The sequence below is a fragment of the Sphaerodactylus townsendi genome, linkage group LG06 (assembly GCF_021028975.2).
Source record: "Sphaerodactylus townsendi isolate TG3544 linkage group LG06, MPM_Stown_v2.3, whole genome shotgun sequence".
In the NCBI taxonomy this organism is placed as follows: Eukaryota; Metazoa; Chordata; class Lepidosauria; order Squamata; family Sphaerodactylidae; genus Sphaerodactylus; species Sphaerodactylus townsendi.
In genome coordinates, this window is record NC_059430.1 from 23,533,793 (window position 1) to 23,550,554 (window position 16,762).

Below are 16,762 nucleotides of genomic sequence, written 5' to 3' on the forward strand. Positions count from 1 at the left end.
AATTAGAGACCATAGTTGGCTCAGTTCAGTTTCAGGATGCTGCTGCAGCACAGTCTTGTCCTAGTTGTATAGATAGCATTCAGAGGGTAAGGCTTGATGAAGATGACGTCCAGAATATTCACTGATCTTCTTGGCTGTTGATTTTAAGCCAGAAAGGGTTGGGGAAGTGGATCTGGGAGGTAATAAACATATCTGTGATAGAGAGTGTAATTTTGACTACTTTGGAAGAGGAAGTCATGAGACCATCCTCTTGGACCCCAGATTGCTAAATAACTACTGCCTGGTGGCCAACATTCCACTTTTGAACAAGCTGCTTAAGCATGTGGAAACTGCACAGCTTTAGGCAGACTTGGGGGAGGTGGATAAGTTAAACCCAATTCAGTCCAGATTCAGGAGATCAGAAGTGAGGTGCCACCTCACACAAATGATACCCAGCTCAATTTCTCCCTAACAGCTGAGATGGGCCTGGATAAGTACTGAATAGATGCCTGGATAACACAATAGGATGGATGAGGGTCAATGAAGTAAATCTCATTTCCAGCAAGTCTAGGTTGTCTTTCAGTGACAAAGCTGCTAAGGGGTCTGCAACCTGCGGCTCTCCAGATGTTCATGGACTACAATTCCCATCAGCCCCTGCCAGAATGGCCAATTTGCTTAAGAAGTATGACCAGGCCATGGCAATCCATGGTTCTTCTTTATAAGGCTTTTTTAGTGGTGGCACATTGTCTGTGGAATGCCCTGCCCATTAAGACTTCCTGCCACCTATTCTATACCCTTTTAGGCACTAGGCCCAAACATTTTTTAAATCTGGGCCTTTAACTAAGAGTTTTGTCTTTTTAATTTTTTTCACAATCTGCTTCTAGCTTTAAATTCATTATGCTGACCATTTAGGCTGCAAAATATTTTTCCTCTTTTTTAAATATGTTTTATACTTCTAATTTTTTCTAATTTTTATTGGCTAGATTTTAGCGATTGCTAATGGTAATTTCTTGTGTTAATGGTTTGACTGTATTTTGCGAGCTGCATGTCTCTGAAGATACAATATATAAATGTTTCAAGTAAATAAATGAGCCAGTAAAATATTTTAACTGGTCCTAATAAAAAGCAATTATATGGCACTGGTTTGGGTATTTTATAAATCAACATGACCACATATACACTCTGACAGTTTACTGGGAAAGGAATAGGCTTAGGGGGTATGGATTTAACAAGTGAATGTTTTCAAACATAGTTTTCATTTTTTTAATTGTTCTAGTCAAATCAGTCAATATAATAGACATCACTGCATAGTGCAGGAGTCTGTAACCTGCGGCTCTCCAGATGTTCATGGACTACAAATCCCATCAGCCCCTGAATTGTAGTCCATAAACATCTGGAGAGCCGCAGGTTGCAGACCCCTGGCATAGTGTAAGAGCAGTTGGAGAGGATGTAGAACCAATGGTTGACATTGTCCAGCGGAAGGCAAAAAACCTTTAGGATCCCTGGCCAATCTGCCCTGAAGGGAAATTCCCTATTACAAAGAAAAGGGGGAACTTCCCATCAGTTCCTCCCCTCCACTGCCCCTTAAAATTCCTGAGTATGGTAAAAGTTGACTATAACAATCAAGTGTTGGATGGTGTGTCTGCAGGAACTGAATTGGATATTATGGGCCACATGCATTTTGGATAAAGTTTTTTTTCCAGCGCAGGTTTTTTCCACACAAAGTGAGAGGAAGATTAATGCAGAGAGAAATTATTTCCGTCCATGTGATACATAAAAAGCATGGATCATAGGCAGATTTTGGGATTTTGTGTGCTTATGTATGGGGAATTACTTAGGGCTGTAAAGGCCTGGCAGAGAGCATTTCACACATGGTTCCCACTATTCCTCCTCGAAAGAGTTGCCTCATAGATCTCTGTGAAGTGGCAAGTGTCCCAGTGCCATGGGAAGTCTGATAAAATGTTGAGAAATCACAGTCCTCGGACTATTTTTGCAGCTTCCTAGGTCACAGACCTGCTTTTTGTGTGTTCACTCCACATAGTTCTCATTGACTTTCCTACTATACAGTTTTTATTCATGCCAGGCTGGTTATGGGGGAAAGAAAATGATGCAACAATCAGAAAATCCTCAAAGTTGTTCCAAAAGTTAAAGAAACAAGCAAAAACAAAAAAAATTCAGAACTGAAGAAAGGAATCCTTTAAAAAACTATAAATAAAAAGGGAGGGGAAAAGAAGGGAAGAGAATAAAAAAGAAGAGATTAAAATAACCGGAAGAGACAAATGAATGTTAAGAGCAGGCACATTCATGGACAGACGCCAGCTACTTACGTTCACCTCGGTGATTGCTATATCAACAATGCTACCCACAACAATCAAGGCGTCAAATGTATTCCATGCATCACAGAAATAGTGCTGCATGTGGCAGAGAAGCCGAGGAAAAAGAGAAAGAAAGAAAGAAACAAAGGAGAGGAAAGAGAAAGAAAAAAGGAGAGATAAAATAATAAAGGAAAACAAAAATAAAAAAGCGTGAAAGAGGGAGAGAAGAGAAAAAAATAAGAAAAGAAACAGGTTACGTGGGCATATTAAAGAGATTCTTACCACTCTACAGTACTGGCTGCTCAAACCTCTGTAACATGATGGAGGGTATCAACAAAAGCCTGGTTAGTTGAGAAAGTTACACTCAAACATGTCTTTTTTTGTTTTTTTGGAGGGAAAAAAACATGTCACCCTAACTGCAGTTTCACCAGTCACAGCTGTGATGAGTGAAAAAGAAGGAGGCATTCTAGCCTCCTTCTTTTTCCCCCCTGGGAGAAGGACGACGGCAAGTTCAATAAAAGCATGACTAGAGGGAAGAAAACATAAACCAGAACGAAAAAGAAGGAAACAGGAGGAGGAAGAATAGAAGGAAGATTTGGTGGCATCCTAGGGAGGGTAGAGTAATACTCACATTAGTTTCACTGAGAATGACGTCTATTATGCTGCCAATTACGATGAGGAAGTCAAAAACATTCCAAGGATCACTAAAGTAACCCTACATAAGGAAAGGGCAGGCAGGATGGGGATTAAAAAGGAATGTTAGACAGACAAAAACAGTTCAAGCTGGCATTAGAATTACTGCCCTGATAGCACCAAATGGCTTCAAAATAATAGCTAAAGGCTGGGCTTTGCCCCACAAATTGGCGTCACTCAAATAAGCAATCCCACTGAAACTAAGGGGACTGAGTACTAATGTAAGCATAAGAACGTTCTGTGAGTGCCAACTGCAAGATGGAGTAATGCTTAGGCTGTGAACAGTGCAAAAAAGTCCCTTCTTAGCCATTTCTCTTCTGCCAGGGAGGGTTATAATTTTGCTTTGTTTGCACAGCCCAGTGGCATTTGTAGTTTGATTGTGGCAGAAGTGAAAGTGCAACTTTAGTTTCATACTATGAGAGCAGAGAGACAAGCTGTGGGATTTTTTTTAAGATCAGATGAGACCCAAGGTTGTTTCACACTGAGCTGAAGCGGCAACGGAGATGCTTTCCCTCTGGTGGGATCCCAGCTACTGGAAATTGGCGTCTGAAGGAATAGCATATTATATCTACTCCAGTTTAATGATGCAGACATTTCCTTTTTCCTTTTTATTTCTTCCATGTCATTAGTGCTCTATGTTGCCTACATAAGACTGCACCGAACTGCAACGTGATATGCAAATCACCATGGAGCTCAGTCCAAAGAGGATATTTTCCTATGATCACTGATGGTGTGAGAGCACTGTAGGTTGACAAATGGGCAACTCAAGGACTCAATGGTTGGGCATCACACAGACATGCTCCCTAAGTTTGATGTATACAGCCCTAAAAGATTCCATTCAGTAGCTGAAAGCCGGCCTGTAGCATTCCCTATTCTGAGACTAGGGTAAAGGCAGTAGAAGCCAAGGTCATTTGGAAGCTGATGTTCAGAATCAGTGAAAACAAAATACCGCATATACTCGCGTATAAGCCGAGTTTTTCAGCCCTGTTTAAAGGCTAAGGAAAAACCTCTTGGCTTATACGCGAGTCACCATTTTCTAGCAATCATAAGCCGCAGCCGGCAGGCTCTAATGAGGCTGGGGGCGGGGCCGGGACAACCTCCGTGCGGCCGCGAAGCTGCTTGTTGCTGTCCTCCCAGAGGGCTAATGGGGAAACCCCCGCAGCCAGCAGGGTCTTCAGGCCTCTAACGAGGCCGGGGCGGGGCCAACCTCCCTGCGGCCGGGAAGCCGCTTGTTGCTGCCCTCCCGGAGGGCGAACGGGGGAACCCCCACAGCCGGCAGGGTCTTCAGGCTGGGGGCGGGGCCGGGACAACCTCTGTGCGGCTGCACAAGCTGCTTGTTGCTGCCCTCCCGGAGGGTGAAGGGGGAACCCCAAGGCACCCTGGCTGGCTGGGGTTCGTCAAACCCAGCCGGCAGGCAAAGGGAGCTCCTTATTTGGGCAGGGACATCAGGGGGAGTCACTGCCCAAATAAGGAGCTCCCTCTGCCTCCCGGCTTCCCACCCTCGGCTTATATGCGAGTATAAGGAACTCCCCCTGATGTCACTGCCCAAATAAGGAGATCCCTCTGCCTCCCGGCTTCCCACCCTCGGCTTATATGCGAGTCAATAAGTTTGGGCAGTAAAATTAGGTGCCTCGGCTTATACACGGGTCGGCTTATACATGAGTATATACGGTATTATAATATGGGCGGTAAAAATAAGTTCATTCTAGATTGTATTAGAGGTAGGGCAGTACTGAGTAATAGAAAAGCCTACAAAATGGTGCAAATGGGAACCAGCAGCTGATAAGTTGAGCTTCTCGATAGGCTCTTCCCCCAACCCAGTTTTAACATTTCCCATCAGAATTGCCATTTTTTCAGCCAGCTACTTTATGTATACTGAACCCTTCTCTTGTTGATGCAAATTAAAAATAAGTTTTGGTTTGCCTTCTATTTGATTAAAAATGGGATCTTGATTGCAAATTATTTCAAGACAATAATGGCTTTCAAAAGTTCCTTTCTCCCCATCCTGCTCTAAAATTATCTTCGCTTTTTCTGTAATCTTAAGACAGCATTCACCCAGATCTCTGGGTGTTTACATAAGCTTGGGTCCATCTGATTTCCATGTTTCTCCAGCTGTGGACTGTTTTTAGAGAGACTGAACCCAAGTGGCACAACGGTTGCTATTCTTAGCACTAGGAAGTTCAGGTCATGGGTAAAGTATGAATCTGAGTTCTCAGGAAACTTCACAGGAAGAAAGGAGTGAGGAGGGGAACAGCAGTAGATTCCATCATGGGCAATAGAAAGACTTGGTTGGGGAATCAGAAAGAGAAATGGCTATAACCCATGACTGGGTCAGACACTGACCAAGAGTTTCCTTCTGAACTTTACAGTGCAGTCCAGTTACAACTCTCAGAATTAAAAAAATGTCTAATTTATATTTCATAATATATGGAGGAATTAGTGTACCTTTGGGGGCAGAAAAAGGAAGAGAGTGCGGAGTTAGAAAGAAATAAGATGAATCTCTGAAATATACAAGGGATGTTTCCATGAACAACATGGAACACAGGCTTACTGTAAAAGTGGACACTTAAAACATGGAGGGCAGACTTTCATTTGTTATCCCATTGACAAAGAGCTTGGTGCACTGGGAAAAGAAGAAAGAGTGCAGGAAATGAAAACTGGGGGACATCAGCCAACACCAGCCCTACAAAATCCACAGTAAAACATAGAAATGAGTGTCATGATGATCTCCAGCAACTCTAGAAACCAGGTAGACCTGGAATAAATCTGTAATTAGAGACTTACAGCACGGGAAAGGAGAAAAATGCAAATTAAAAAGAAAAAGCACAGATTTCTTGAGTAACAATATAGTACATGGGTTGCATGCAGACTGGCAAGAATTTGTTCATAAATAGACGAAATTGGGCCTCTTGTTCATAGAACCTTTACATTTCAGTGAAATCTGGGACACTGTTTCTATTACCAGTAGGCTATCTCATGGAATAGGCCTGTCTCAACACTTCAGTCTTTATGGCAACTATCCAAAACTTCTAAGGTTGTGTACTAACTGTACTGTTCTATGGCCTTGCATCCTGCTATGAGCTCTTATCAAATTATTTTTGTAAGTTTTCATAGCGCTTCAAGCTGGAAATCACAAAACTACCCACCAAAACATGATAAGCACTGTTAAAATGATCAGTTTTGATGTGACTATCGTAAGCAGAATTGCATCCTTCTAAACTCACTGACTACAACGGACCTGGGGATCACACTACACATTACAGAGGCTAGAGGGTTGACCCATGGCTGTCAACGTAATTTAGAAAAGAATTTGGCCACAAAAATGCTGCAAGAGCCCAAGTCATTTTTTAATGGCCAAATTCTTCTCTGAAATCTCAGATGAGTGTTTAGGATTCCTCTGTTTAGGATTCCTCTGCATAGTGGGCAATTGCTGACTACTGTTTTCAAACATGTTACTCTACCTCCCAAAAGCTCAGAACAGTTCTGAATGTGTTTTAAAATTTACATGAAAAGACAGCTCAAGTAATGGGGAGGGGGAGAATCTCAAAAGTTTTTGTCAGCAAAGAAATTTAACGGAGTAGATATTGTGCATTTGCCAAATTTGCTTTTCATTACCAACTAGGATTCCCAGTCAAGCTGATTAAATAGCTGGCTAACCAGTGGGCCAAATTTTGCACTCAAGAGAGCACTAAAGTAAATGGACCAATTCTAACCTGAGTTTACAGTTGTATTCCATTTGAATCAGTGGTAATTTGGCCTTGGATTGAATAGGACTGTACCCAAAGAGATGGACCATAAGAAATGTAGATATTCTGTTGAGGTAGTGTTTAAAACTGAAGACAAAACATAATGTACATAACGTTACATATTTTGCCACACCAGAATCTTGGTTTTATACCCAAATAGTTCAGATTGCTTCCTGAATGTTCACGGAAGCAATCTATGCTAGCACTTCAGTTACCAAACAGTGCCATGTTTGTTGAACTGTCTTTTTTCACAATTTAGGAGCTTAGCACTCAGTGTTTCATGCAGCTAATGTATAGCCTGCTCTCTTAATTTTTTTAATTACCTGTAAATCTGCCTTTCTTCTGTCATGGAACTCAAGGCAGCATGCCAGAGCTCCCAGGATGTCTTTCATCCAGGCCTGACCAGTCCCAGACCTGCATCAGGTTATACCTTGGAATCCCTTGAAGGCATATGAGATCAAACCAGAAATCACATTTTTTTCCTATTCATCTGATTTTAAATAGGAATTGTTAACAGTTTTGCCACTTTCCTCAACTATCCACCTGACATTTCAAGTAAGACTCACCCATATAACTTCAGGATTTTATCCAGCCCCCCTTTTTTCACTGATACCTCTTTAAAATAAAACCAGCACTTGAAATGATAGTAATTCAGTGGTCAGTGTAGTACTGTGGTTTAATAAACCTGATTTGCTTCACTGGTACAAAAATCCTTCCTTAAAAAGCCAGCCTTTCTTATACAATGTTTTTGTTTGGGTTTAGAGAAGGCAAAATGCCGTTAACAGTCATCGACATAGAAAAGGAACCAGACTCTGATATCGAAATTGCTTGCTAGACCACTGTGAACTTTTAAAGACCACATTAGTTGTATTAGTGCCTTGAGAGGGGAAAAGCTCTTTGAGGAAGGAGTTTTTAGTCTGAAAAAGAGAATGTGCTTTCCCATCATAAACTTTTTGGGTTTTTTGTTTTTTCGCTTTCCTCCCAGGAGAATGTCAGAGATAATCTAGCAGGCAGCTGAACTGATGGCACTGTTTCTTTTTGCAACCAAAAAGTTTAGAGCGCAACACCAAATTTTCTTCTGCAAAGGGAGTCCGTGTGCTTTGACGTCAGAGGTACAGCTGTGTTGTCATTCTGTTGAAGCTCCCAAGAAATTATTCACAACATTCTGGAGGGAGTTTCTTTAGGGCACAGAGTACCCTGAACACTTTTAAAGGAGGAGGACAGGAGGCTGAATAGTTTTTCATGAAGCAGGCTACAATTTTTTCTCAGCAAAAGAAGAGAGTGACTCACCCCATCATCAATTAGTTAATGAAATAATCGATCATAAATATGCAGTAGCTGGCTGGTGTGGAATCTCATTTGTGCAAGGAGAGCTTGCCATTCAATCTGTTGCCAGTGCATCTGCCAATCTGCTCCCAGTTTCGTGGCCTGCTGAGATCAACTAGCAAGAAGCACAAGTTTCTCAGCACTAATGGAGCCACTGTGCTCTCCAGAGACCACTTTTTACACTCTTGTGAAACTCATCTCTGTGTATGATGTCAGGCAAGTCTTGTTAAACCAAGGGAAATCACCTACTGGAGCCTATTTGAAGGGGTAAGAAGAGACACCCCCCCCGAGTCCTATCAATCTGTAGGAGAAAGCAATCAGCAACCAGTTTACCTTCTGTATAGAGACCCTATGGATGAGGAGCTTTGATCCAAACAATACTATGACCCTGACAATCCACCTCACCTACCGTATTTTCCGGCATATAAGACAACTGTTTAACCCACGAAAATCTTCTCAAAAGTTGGGGGTCGTCTTATACACCGGAGTGTCAATCCCCGTCGCCGTGCCCAGCCTGGATGGCCAGACGGCGGCACCCTGGATGGCCTCGATGGAGGCTGACCAGTTGAGGGGGCGGAGCTGCGACGGAGGCGACAACGGCACCCTGGATGGCCGTAGCCTCAGTGGAGGCCGGCCAATCAGCATGGGGGCGGGGCAGAAAACGGGATGCGCCGACGGCGGCGGCGCAGACCTCTGCCTCGGTCTCCTGAGGCCAGGGGCGACAGGGGCAGGGCGACACGGGGCACGAGGCGGCAGGAACCTTGCCGCACCTGCGGGATGCCCCAGAAGGCCATGTAGGTCTATTTAAAGAGGGGCGTGGTGGGCAGGCGGGCAAGCGAGCGAGGGTTCGGGTGGAGGGAAGAAACTGGAGAGGGTGGTTGGTAGAAGAGGTGAAGGAGAATCAGGAGCCAGAAAGTTGGAGGTCGTCTTATATGCCCAGTTGCCTCATGCGCCAAAAAATACGGTAATTATTTGATTAGCCATTTCCCACTGGGCTTATATACTTGGGCCGTTTACACATGGTCCAAATATCCCTGGTTGAGCAAGAGAAATATCCCAGTTTGCCCAAGAAGTTCACACTTCCCAATCCTAAAGCAGGTTTGTCTCGTGATATTTCCCTCATCCCCAGTTTTCCAAAAACTGCTAAAATGTTCAAAATCCTGCCCAGCTGATCTCCCTGCCTTATACAATGCTCACCCTGTTCCAGCTCGCTCTCACCAAGTGCCGCTCGCTAGCCAAGCTGAGCTGCAGCCAGCCCAGTCCTGCAGCTCCTGGCTCACATTCCCAATGGGATCCTGGGAGGGGAGGGATGGGGAAGCAGCTGCTTGGCAGGATGCTCTCATTCCATGACACCCCCAAAGACCAGTCAAACGTTATTTGGTATATCGGGGGTGGGGGTGAGTGTCTCATGCTGTGGTTTCCTGCACACCTTTAAATAGTGGATGGGACATAGTGCTCTACCAAGTATCGGTCAAAAGTTTTTACTTTGTATAGCACAACATGCTTGCCACGTTGCTCACTGCACCAGCTCCTTTCCAAAGCTAAAGAAAAGGGGTGTATATATCCTGCTTGGTTTTCCTGCAGTTGCTGTGGATCTGTCAATCATAAGCATGTCCTTTGTGGGCGGGGGGGGGGGGAAGAGCCAATCAGAATGCAGCACACTGTGGATGTTTGAGTATGCATGCTACATCTACGTTGTAAAAACAAAAAAAGCTGGGCTCGTGCAAAAGAAATTAAGAGTATTTTCTTTTGGTCTTAACTCGACTGTTTCACAGAATCGGGCACCCATGCAAAGAGAGTAACTGGGATAAAATAGACCTGGGATAAAATAGATTTTTAAATACCGAATGTAACCCAGTATAATTATGCTGTGCGGAATCGACTTTGTAGATACAAAAGGCTGCCAAGGCTGAGTAGAGCTTATAAGAGGGACCTGTTTTCACTGTTTGTTTGTTTATGTTGGACTTCAGTAAAATAATTATTTCAACTGCCAAGACTCAGTCCAGGTAAACACAATGCAACAGTAAATCAAATACATGGATGACTTATGCAAACATCAGCTTCTCCTAGCAATTCAACAAACATATCAGTCCCCACAATCTGGTACTATAGTTCTACATCAGAGCACATTATTTCCAAACAGTCTTGACCCATGTTTAATGGAACGTGTTGACTTACAGAGACCCCACGGGGTTCTCAGGGCAAGAGACAAACTGTTGTGGTTTGCCATTACTTGCCTCTCAGTTTGGAATTACAGTTGCTGATATTCCACACTCCACCTCATCATGTTCATTCATGCATGGTCATTCTGCTCCCTTGTGTTGGTAGGGTTCCTGAACACAGCACTGCCACCATCGCCCCTAACTTATAGGTCTCATCAAAATATGATTGATATTTTACTCCTCCCTGGTTAGCAGCCTGTTTCAAAATTGGGCTGGCTTTGTTACCAGTCCACCTCCTGGAGGGTAGGGAGGAAGAGGAGAAAAATGTGTGGCCTTCCTCCAAGCAAGTCTGGGTTCAAGTACAGGTGACGGGGAAACAAAGGATGTGTCCAGCCAAGCTGCGGAATAATTTGACAAGGCTAAGCTTCCTCTCCTCCCTTTATCTATGCCCCATGTAATTGCCCAATCTCCCCTTCAACCATTTTCTCTTCCCTCTCCTCTGCCTCGGTTTTCAAAAGGGATTTTAGATCTTTTTTCTTCTTTGTCATATCAAACTATCAACCCCCACAACACTGAGGCAGAGATCCAAACTACCAATGTAATGTTAGGGCAGAGAGCAATTTTGAGGCTGAGTGCTATTCAAAAGAGTATTAGAAGAAGTAATTACTGCATGCAATCAGGGACTGCTGCAGTAACGATTGTGTGTTACTATCAATCAAATTTGGTGAAAAATGTGTTTGGGGGGGGCACTACATGTTTCTGTTCCTTCAGGAAATGGCAGACTCTAATCTGGAGAACCAGGTCAAACTCCTACTCCTCCACATGAGGCCTGCTGGGTGACCCTGGGCCAGTCACAATCCTCTCAGAAATCTCTCAGCCCCACCTGCCTCACAATGTTTCTGTTGCTGGGGGGGGGGTGGAGGGGAAGGGGAGGCGATTGTAAACTGTTTTGAGACTTTTTATGGAAGAGAAAAGGCAGGGTATAAAAACCAACTCTTCTTCATCGGCCCTTTCCCCACTTTCCTTAAGCCCCGTGCTACTCTCCTCAAGTAGCGTGGGGTTCAGCTGCCCTCCCCACTTCAGGGGCGGCGAGAACGCAGCCGCCCCGACGCTGCTTCTCTCGCGCCCCCTCGACGCGCGGAATTTCTGGCGCCTTTTCAAATGGCGCCTTTCGACGACCCCGCGCCCTGCGTGGGTCGTGGGGAAGCCGGGGCGCGCGCCAGGAATTGTGCGCGCCGGGAATTGCCCGCAGCAACCCTCGGGCAAAGGTGAGTGGGGAAAGGGCCATCGTTTTCAAAGCAGAGGGCTCTGCTAGCCAACCACCAGTATTTTAACCTCTATGTTAACATAAATGTTAACATTTATATGCGTGAAGAGGGCTGTGAAACTCAGACACTTGCATCCAGCAGTTCTAAAGCAGTTAGAAGACTGAAAAGTCCCCCCACGTGACAGGCAAAGAATCCCAATCAGATTGAGATTACAATTTCTATTAGTTGAGCTGCTTAATATTATTATATTTATATTTCCAGGATGATGTGCCCTTTGGAACAGCCCCTGGCTATGGCACTCATCTGAGATTTTACTGAAGAATGTCTCACTGGAGATTGGTAGACCAGAGAAAATTCTTGCCTCCTAGCTAAGAGAATTACACTGAATCACATTTATGCTAGCATTTCAATCTCAGCATATGATTCATCAACGTGCCCAAGAGAATAAAATGTATGAATCCTGTGGAATTCTACTGAGTATTGACAGAAACTGACATTAAGCAGAGATAATGTAAACAAAATTTAACAATGACAGCAATCATGGCTAGCATTGCCTAATAGAGGAAAGAACAGCTCTGAAGGGCAAAACCGACTGGGGATCATGGCAGACTGCAGGAAAAACTGCACCTATTTGGCCACTGTTTATCTGCTTCTACCCTGTTGATGGGTAAATGTGGAGAACAAAATAGCCACTGCAGTTTGACTTCCTCATGGATTTATGGTGCCTTAGGGAACCACTCACACACCTTAGTATTCAATTTAATCCTTATCAGGTAAATTAGATGAGATCCCAGCTCTGGTCTGTCCCAAAGGCACAAATGTTCTTTGAGAAACGTTATGCTTTTCTTTGCTCATCCGAGAATGAAGCAATACCATCATTTTATAATGACATTCATACTTGCTTGGATAGAATGGATAGATCTGCCTCTCTCTGATTCATGCAGAGGTTTTTTTTTATACACAGAGAGTATGTGGATACTTCCCCTAATGGTTTAAACAAGTACCCAGCCTTTGCATCTTTAGGAAATTATGAATCAAAGTGGAGAAAGGTTGTGATGAACATGTCAGAGGAGGCAACACAGATCTACAAAAAAACCTCATTCTGCTCGTGAAACTTTCTTTTAAAATCTGCATGGATTTTACTTAGACAGGTTTTACTGTCTTAGACTTTTTTTGGTTTGCATTGTTTTTCAGCTCTGCAATCCTCATCCACTGCATTGTTTATTAGAGGTCTTTGCTGCCTGACTGAATTGCTTTTCATATTTGGTAATCTGCTTTGAGTCTCAGTAAGGCTATAAAGGAAAATAATAACAGTCATTCTTCTATGGGAGTGAAAGCTATACAATCAGAATGAGTCTAGTCAACTATTGTGCGGTTGCTGTCTGTGTAAAGCATTTCTAATGGGAAGTGCATACACTGCAATACAGAAAATGCCTTCACTAGTTGGCATAGTTGCTTCCGAACTCTTGTTCTTACACTGTAAACATCTACTCAACTGACAGGCATTTTTGTTTTAAAAACAGTTAAATAATACTACTGCACATCAGCTTACAAATAGTATCAAATGCTAATTGGTCTGTTTCCTCTTTTGCTCTCCATTTATTGTTTTTCACCTTTCTGAGAGGTGGCAGGTTTCTGTCATGGGCAGAAATAGAAGGTGTTGGGGTTTTGCCTCTTGGAATGCTCAAACACAAATTATTCTTCTGTGAATAATACTATTCTCCTTGCTATTTTAAAGTTTTATGCTGTTTTTATTCCTAAATTGTACACCGCCCAGAGCCCTTCGGGGTTGGGCGGTCTATTAAATCTAAAATCTAAATAAATAAATAATTGCTTATCAATGCCCTTTATTTTACATATCAGTAAAATATAATTAGGCATTTAGTGCAGAGTCTAGGACTGATGTTCAGTCAAAAGGATACCTCAATATCCACAAAGGAGAAGCCAGGGGAGCATATTCACCTCAGCTTTATTCGTGACTAAATCCATTGAAACTTGTGGACTTGCAGGTATGGTTCAGTTGCGCTTGCAGTGAGAGCTTGTGCTGATGTCGGGTTTCCCTTTGAGGCAAAAAGTATCTTATCTCCAAATCTATTTGCTTTTTGTGCAGCTGCTGTTCCAGCAGGCGAAGTTGTGAATGAGACCCCGGCACACCATCCCACTGGGCTTTTTAAACACCACGTGAATAAATTTCTGAATTAAACAATTAAGTGTAATAGCTAATCCAGTGCTTCCCACACTGCTGCATTATGCACAGCCATATCATTTTTATTATAAATCATAATGAGACTGTTAAAGCCTTCAAGTGCTAATCTGGAAATAAATCTGTCACAATGTGGCAAGAACACACAAATTCCCTGCATATGATTGCTAAGCAGGGAAGGGACCCTTTTCAGTGATGCTCCAACCCACATTTTTCACATTGCATTTTTCCCCCCGAGATTACTTGCCAGTCTGGTGTGAGTCTAGCTAGTTACATAGTGCCTTACTTTCTAGAAGAAGGACGTCCTTTTTCGGTTGTTATACAATAAGGAGGGGGAGGGGGTCTTTCAAACAACCAAGACAACCTGTTTTCCTGTTAACAAACAAGAAACAACTCTAGGTATCTGGGGTGCTGTGTGGTTTCCGGGCTGTATGGCCGTGTTCTAGCAGCATTCTCTCCTGGCGTTTCGCCTGCATCTGTGGCTGGCATCTTCAGAGGATCTTCAGAGGATCAGAGGATGCCAGCTGGCTCTACGGGAGAGAATGCTACCCCAAATGCAACCCTTAACTGGCCCCAGTGATTCCGGCCGTGAAAGCCTTCGACAATTCTAGGTATCATCTCCAGTGCTACATCTGCAATCTAACTTGTGATTGCCAGCTTTCCTCTCCAGGCCAAGTGATCTTGTTCCTACATCCTCCCCAATCATGTATCTGGCAGCTAGCTGGGCCTTGAAGTTGGTACTCCCTGCTACTCCAAATAATCACATGGTGGCAAGAACAGCCCCACTAAGGGGTGCCTTGAAAAGGTCCCCCTCCCAAGCCTTTAAGAGGTATCAGATGGAGGTAGTATTGGGGAAAACACCAAATTTGGGGATAGGTGCCCTGTCTGACATTCCAGCATGGCAATTAGGAAGGCTACGGAGAAAGGAAGGCTCTTCTGAAGTTTTGTGGCACAGTCACAGTGATCATAGCCTGGATTATTCCGTGGCGTCTGGGGAGGTGAAATGCAATGTAACTTATACTGATTATTCTGATAATCTTTCTTAATAGCAAACTAATGTCCTTACAAAATTTATTGTTTATTGTTTATTTACAAAATGTATACCCTGCCTTTCTGCCTGCATTAAGGCCACCAAGGTAGCTAACAGATGTATGCTTACATACAAGAAAACATCTTAAAACCCATGTAACACCAAGAAAATACACCTAATCAAACAATTAATACCAAGTTAAAAGACATATAGAAAACCTACTCTCCTGGTAGAGCTGGAACCACTGTAAAATGGTTCCCCCTAATTCCAGCTTGGAAAGGCGGTCCAGAAGAATACCATGATCAATGGTATCAAAAACTACTGAGAGGTCCAGAAGAATCCTGCACAAACCTGAAGCGGGGACACTAACAAACTTAACCCTAAGACAAGAATTAAGTACCAAAAGGTCAAGAATATAAATGCATTTTATTCCAAATTAAAATCATTGCATCATAGTAGCAGGCCCATGGGTAACTTATTGCTTCTGACTTAAAGAGACTACTTTGACTGACATATTTTAGGATGCTGCCATAAGAGGAATTTGGCATGATCATCATATTCCATTACATCTCTCTGAGTGGACACTGGCTTTATGTTGAAGACCTGGGTGTCAATTTTATATAACTATCTAACATTTGTTCTCAGTTAATCAAGTATTTTATTTGTTTGGGTGCTGTGTGGTTTCCAGGCTGTATGGCCGTGTTCTAGCAACATTCTCTCCTGACGTTTCGCCTGCATCTGTGGCTGGCATCTTCAGAGGATCTGATGTTGGGAAAGCGAGTGGAGTATATATCTGTTGGAGTGTCCAGGGTGGGTGGAGAAACCTTGTCTGTGAGTAACAAAGGCGGCAACCAGGTCAATAGTTGAGGGCATCTGAATAGAAGTATGGGTAACAATGAAGACTATAGCCTGGGAGTAACCCTGTAGATAGCAAGGTCACTGGTGGGAGCATCTGAATAGAAGTATCCTGGCCTTTGTTTCTTTTGTCTATGGTCATCCTGTGTTTGTGTGGAGCTGGTTTGACACAGTCTTGACCCTAGTATTTTTCAACGCTGGCAGCCAAGTTCTGTTCATTTTCATAGTTTCTTCCTTCCTGTTAAAATTGTCCATGTGCTTATGGATCTCAATTGCTTCTCTGTGTAGTCTGACGTAGTGGCTTTCAGGAGTGGTCCAGAATTTCCTGTTTTTTCAAATAACATTCTATGTCCCAGGTTGGTTTTATCATGTGTGTCTCCTGCTATTGCTGGATTTTTCATGGCTGAAATAGTCTGCAGTGCCTTTTGTGTTCTTTTTTTTGATACGTGTCTGTGCGCCATGCGTTTGGTGGTTCCTATGTAGACTTGTCCACAGCTGCATGGTATCGCGAGTAGACTCCCCTGCAGTGGCTAAAGAGATCCCTCTCTATCCTTTGCTGAGCACGAGCATCTGTTGAATTTTTCTTAGTGCGGGTCTGTAGGATGGTTTGTGGTAGGTTGTGCTTCCTTCATCAGTTTTCCTATGACCATCAGTGGTCTCCCTTGGATGCATGGTAAGAACACCTTCCCTCTAAGATGGCTCTTTCTTATCTTTGTTCATGTGGGTTTTGTTCTTGGTCTTGGCAGCCCCTTCTGATAGATTTCTGTATTAGAGTAACCATTAGCCTGTAGGAAGCCCCTTGTTTAGGGTGATTCAATTCATCTTTGTAGGAAGTGAGGTTCACAGAGATTCTGTTTTGCGCCGATAAAAATACCAAAGTTTCTTTATGGTGCTCCTTTTGTTGCCCTGGATGGTGATTTGGGGAGTTTTTGTGTAGATATCTGTCTGTGTGAGTAGGTTTTCTGGTATACTGTGTGTCCCAATTGCTGGTTTGGTTCAGCCCGGATGACTAAAAAAAACATCTAAAAAAATGGCAGATTTTCCTTCATTTTCTTCTCTCCATAGTAAATTGGATGTTTGGGTGGATCTTGTTGATATGGTCCAGGAACTTGTTTAAATTCTTTTCTTCTCCCGGTGGTCTCCAAATGGTGAATGTGTCATCCACATAAGCGGAACCATATGGTG

At 43.3% G+C, this 16,762-nt stretch overlaps 1 protein-coding gene across 6 annotated transcripts in view; it reads right to left on the reverse strand.

Annotated features, from left to right (window-relative positions):
- Positions 1 to 16,762, reverse strand: part of CACNA1C (calcium voltage-gated channel subunit alpha1 C) — a 563,646-nt gene that overhangs the window by 80,742 nt on the left and 466,142 nt on the right. For 3 of the 6 annotated variants that reach the window (XM_048499568.1, XM_048499566.1, XM_048499565.1), the window contains one exon: positions 2,926 to 3,009. In XM_048499568.1, the coding sequence (XP_048355525.1) occupies positions 2,926 to 3,009 (84 nt within the window). Of the gene's footprint in view, positions 1 to 2,306; positions 2,391 to 2,925; positions 3,010 to 16,762 lie in introns of all 6 variants that reach the window. The other 3 variants (XM_048499569.1, XM_048499567.1, XM_048499570.1) reach the window with 2 other exon arrangements.